The sequence below is a fragment of the Trachurus japonicus genome, chromosome 16, assembly GCF_045865225.1.
Source record: "Trachurus japonicus isolate A0001 chromosome 16, Traja_1.0".
Classification (NCBI taxonomy): domain Eukaryota; kingdom Metazoa; phylum Chordata; class Actinopteri; order Carangiformes; family Carangidae; genus Trachurus; species Trachurus japonicus.
This window is the reverse complement of record NC_140922.1, coordinates 4,398,025-4,402,762: the sequence shown is the minus strand read 5'-3', so window position 1 is coordinate 4,402,762 and position 4,738 is coordinate 4,398,025. Positions and strand designations below refer to the sequence as shown.

Here is a 4,738-nt window from a genome sequence, read left to right as displayed (position 1 = left end):
GACAATGATAACAGACCGTGTTGGATGACATGAAGTAGTTGAAAATCATTGCAGCTTCACCAACATTGTAATGATTCAGATTCAGATTCAGATTTTTCATTTATGTACTTAGCAAGAGAATGTCTTACAGAATGAGCAGGTGCAACGATGTACATGAAAGAGAACCCCAAAGAAGCAGAAACTGCTTATAAATAGGGGACCCAAGCAATCAACAGATGACACAAGCTGAGACTGCTGCTGTCTTCATGTCCTCTCATAACTTATGGACTAATGTTGCTAGAAACATTTTGGATCATGTAAGTACACAACACAAAAAATATAACATAAACCTAGACATTTCTTTCAAGACTTTAATGTGGAAAAAGTTACATATCATAACTTCAATACATACATAATATGATATATATGATATATGATAAATAAAAAGAGGCCTGATTGGGACACATTTAAAATAGATTAAAAACCAAAACCAGCTAAGGCTTCATAAAAGTTAAGATGATGAAACTTACATGATGTCAGTTCTTAAGTGCTCACTGTTATTTAACTTCAAACATCTAACTAAAACACCAGCAACGGAATGATTGTTTCTACAGCAATAGTAGTACAACTATAGTTACACACAAAACAGATGGAAGCTCATTTAAAAACACAACTAAATGTATAGTCATGAACAAAAGCATTGATATACAGTATGTGCAGCAGGATCTGTGATGTTTTACTAGACTGCTAGAGAATGTAGGTGTGTATGTGTGTGTAGGTGAGAGCAGATGAGCACGATGAGCTGGTTAAACTTGAACCTGCAGGTGAAACCACAGTAAAGTAGATTTGACCACTTCTCCATTGGACACATTGTTAGTATCCCAGGTTTACTAATTCATCAGTGATGTCGTCTATGTCAGTTTTGGCTGAGTAAGTTGGTGTTGTGTGATTTTGCTGTGAGTTGTAGTTCATCTGCCTCTGATTGATCCTTCATCTGCTCATCCATCCTGACGAGGTTCCTTGATGAAAACTCTTCCATCAGGAGACTTCTTCCATCTTAATCTGAGATGAGTGGTCCCAGTCATGTTCCTCAGCTGCTGTGTGATCTGAGGAACACAGAACAAAATTTACAGTTCAAAGAAAGAGATGATCCATCCATCCATCCATCCATCCATCATCCATCCATCCATCCATCCATCCATCCATCCATCCATCCATCCATCCATCCATCCATCCATCCATCCATCCATCATCTGCTGCTTATCTGGGTTCATACTGTACGGTGTACATGATGCACTTGAAATGATCGTGGTATACTTGTTAGAAATAACACTGTAGCTCTAGAATGTCATTGCCTATTAATTTTCATTCATATAGATCTACATGTTTCACCGCTAACTTTTAAGTCAGTTTTGTCTGTATGATTTACTGTTTATTTTCATCCAATTTCTTATTCTTAAAGGGATTTTTCAACATTTTGGCAAATTTGCCCATTGCCATAATCCCTATAGTTTTAGGAGTAGGTTGCTTACCTTTAATTGTCGGTGTAAGCTATTTTTAGAACGGCTGAGCAGAGCTGCAAGCTGCTCAGAGCTACGCTACGGAGGCTCATGGGATTTCTTGGTTGCCTTCATCAAACTCATCAAATACACAATCCAACAACTCCAAAATGCTCTTGTGGACAAGTTGTGACCTGCACATTCACCACGCTATGAGATAATAACACAACGTTACCAGACAGAGTTGTTTTAGAGGGAAATTCTGTGACGTCTGGACTGGAAAGAGGACTCAGGTGCAGCGTGGCAAAAGGCCGAAGCCAGCTTTATTTAACAACCAAAAACCACTCCAAAGGAGGGAAACAAAAACACTCAGATGTTGAGACAAAAAAGGCAAAACAGGCAAGGGAACAAGAAAGTGAAGTTAAACTATGGACGTGGTCAATAACTGGAAACGGGGGCTGGGGTGCACGAAGGACGAAAGGGAGACACATAACCTATATAGACACACATGTGTTATGACAATGGGCCAATTTGCCAAAATGTTGAACTATCCCTTTAATAATGTGCCTCTCAGTCCACTGCTATGCAGACGACATCCTCTTTTATTTGTTGTTCCCTCCCCTGACCCCACAGTCTGTACACTGTCTGTCTCTCTGACATATCTATGTAGATGAAGGAATGCCTCCTTCAAGTAAACGTTCCCTTTGACTCACTTGTTTTAAGATGTCCTCTTCCACTTCAGGGTTGTTATGTTCCAGCACTAAGTCTTGTGAGCTGATCCTAACTTTAATGATCCTCACAATGGGACCTGATAATGACACAAACACGTTTCATCATGACCTTCATGACAGGCCAACACACAGTAGGATGTAAAGTGTTCTGTGCTGTTTCCTGCTGTTTTACAATATTTCTATCATAGGGAAAATGAACATCAGCACTGTCAAATTACAAGTTCAAATTTAAATTTAAATTAGAATATCAACCGTCACCAACAAAGAGTAGGAGGAACCTAAATGAAGTGGTTTACTCACAGTTACAGATGAATGGATGCACTTCATCACATAGGAGCGCTCCCCATTTACCAGATTCACTCTTCACCATAGCAGCACAGCGGTCTGTAGCCATGTTACTTCTGCCCTGTCTCCAGTATCTAAATGAGGAGTAGGTCCCGTCTGACCATGTCCATGGTCCTCTGAAGAGGCCGACCCACACCCTCAAGTCTCCAGCTACTTTCTGAATGATCTGGCTTTCAGCCTCATTCCTCACACTGGCCAGGTCTGTGTGATATGTCCTGCAGTAGTCCCGAGCATCAATCCAAGTTACCATGTTGTTAGAGAGAACATACTGTTGTTCACCAAGATTTTTCCCTGAATGAAAAAGGAGAGATAAATGCCACTTATTGTGTTGCACCATGATGAATGTGTGCAGGATTGTGAGTCTGTGTGGTCTCTTGTCTTTGTCTGTCTGCTAGTTATCAGGACACATTGGACCCCATGCAGTAAGAATTTTCTAAAGTCAGTCTTTTTTCTGTTGTTACCTGCACCTGAACAGATCCAGCAAACAAATGAAATAATAAGCGTTTCATACTGCACATCTGACAAACTAAACATGTTACATGCAAACCCACTCCACCACCCTTAACTCAAACAAACCACAGTTTTATTCATTGTTGTTATATATTTAATATTTGCTCTTATTTTTACTGATGTTTTGAATATTGTTTATTGTATGTTTCTTGTGTTTGGATGTTGTTTATTGATGATTTTATCTGATGCACTCCTCTGTAAAGTGTCCTTGAGTGGCTTGAAAGGCGCTTTCTAAATAAAATGTATTATTATTATTATGTTTTGCAGGGTAAGTTGTGCACATGTACAATATGAAAATATATGATCAATACAGTATGTAGTGTGTGTCTGTGTGTATCTATAAAACACAAACTTGCATGCATGCATTTCAATGTGTGATGCCAGAATGAGAATGGATGACACTCACCATTGTAGCAAACTGAGTGATACGTTGTTAAACAGCCATTTTTATACAGCTTCCCATGTTGGAAATAACCACAATTTGAATTTGATTCTTCTTGACCCCAAACCAAATAATTTCTTTCTCCCTCTTTGTAGAAATCTTTGTCTGCCAGAGACCAGTGCCATGTCCTAGTTGTTCCTGTCTGAAGTCCTATCCACAGGCCGTCATCATATTTGTCCTCAACATCTCTGAGAAGCCTTTCCATCTCTTCCATGTCATCAATGGTGGCCAGGTCCAAACAGTTCTCTGTGCAGTAGCTCTGAGCCTCAGACCAGGTTTTTGGAGTCGTCACTACAACATATTGATGCTGAGGGACACATGAAGCCAGAGAGCAGAGTCCTGGGGAAGAAATACCAGAACACTTTAGGCTGTGTTTCAGTGGTAAAAATGATCAACAGCCAATGAGAGGAGGAAAAGAAATGAAGAGACATTCAAAGACTTGATATTCAAAATACTACTATAAAAAAAAACTATAAAGAATAATACTGACCTGATAGAAGCAGAGTTAGATGTGAGATCATCTCCATATGACAATGTTCATAACAGAGAAAAGAAGATTTACTTCTTCAAACTCTAGAAATGTAGAATATTCCTTCAGAAGGTAGCAACAATAATAATTTGACTTTCTGCTGTTCTGCAATGTTGTACAAAGTAAAGCATCAGTCACTCTGCCGGTCACCTCGAGGATTAAACTGCTGGTTCATTATTTAAGAGATGGTTCATCTGCTCAAGATCATGACTGACAGGGGCTGAACTCTCAATACACACTTTGCATTCAGTCTAACACTTAGGCTAATCCTTTCTTCCTTCATCTCCTAAATCCAGATTTTTGCATGGCCATTCATCATGGGTTTCAATTCAAAACACTGTCAAGGGCACTTTCCAGTAGAGAGCAAATGTAAAAACAAACAACCAAACAAAGACTTCAGTGCAAATACAAAAATTATGATTTGTTTGAATTATTTTCTCCTATAACTCCTATAAATACCTTCAGTGGATTTGTGAGGTGGGTTTAGGGACTGGAGAGAGGTGAGGGACCCTGAAAGGTTGTGATCCGAGGCCACAAAGTCATGCCAGAAACACATCATCCAGACAGAACCCGTGGGAAAGGACCAGGTCCAGTGTCCTCTATCCAGGCCTGGTTGCTTTACAGATTGAGTCAGATTAAAACAGTTTTATAAGTCTGATAAAACCAGAGATAAATGAGAGGCAGATGGACAGCAGACATGGAT

General features: G+C 39.5%; 1 protein-coding gene across 1 annotated transcript; it reads right to left on the bottom strand.

Annotated features, from left to right (window-relative positions):
- Nucleotides 1–728: 728 nt before the first annotated feature.
- Nucleotides 729–4,103, bottom strand: LOC146971519 (secretory phospholipase A2 receptor-like). Its single transcript, XM_085803289.1, has 5 exons — nucleotides 3,997–4,103; nucleotides 3,471–3,845; nucleotides 2,510–2,845; nucleotides 2,192–2,286; nucleotides 729–1,085 (listed from the first exon to the last, which is right to left on the bottom strand). Exons 1-5 carry the CDS (start codon nucleotides 4,031–4,033, stop codon nucleotides 978–980), a joined length of 951 nt encoding a protein of 316 aa, XP_085659415.1. The 5' UTR covers nucleotides 4,034–4,103; the 3' UTR covers nucleotides 729–977.
- Nucleotides 4,104–4,738: the final 635 nt, after the last annotated feature.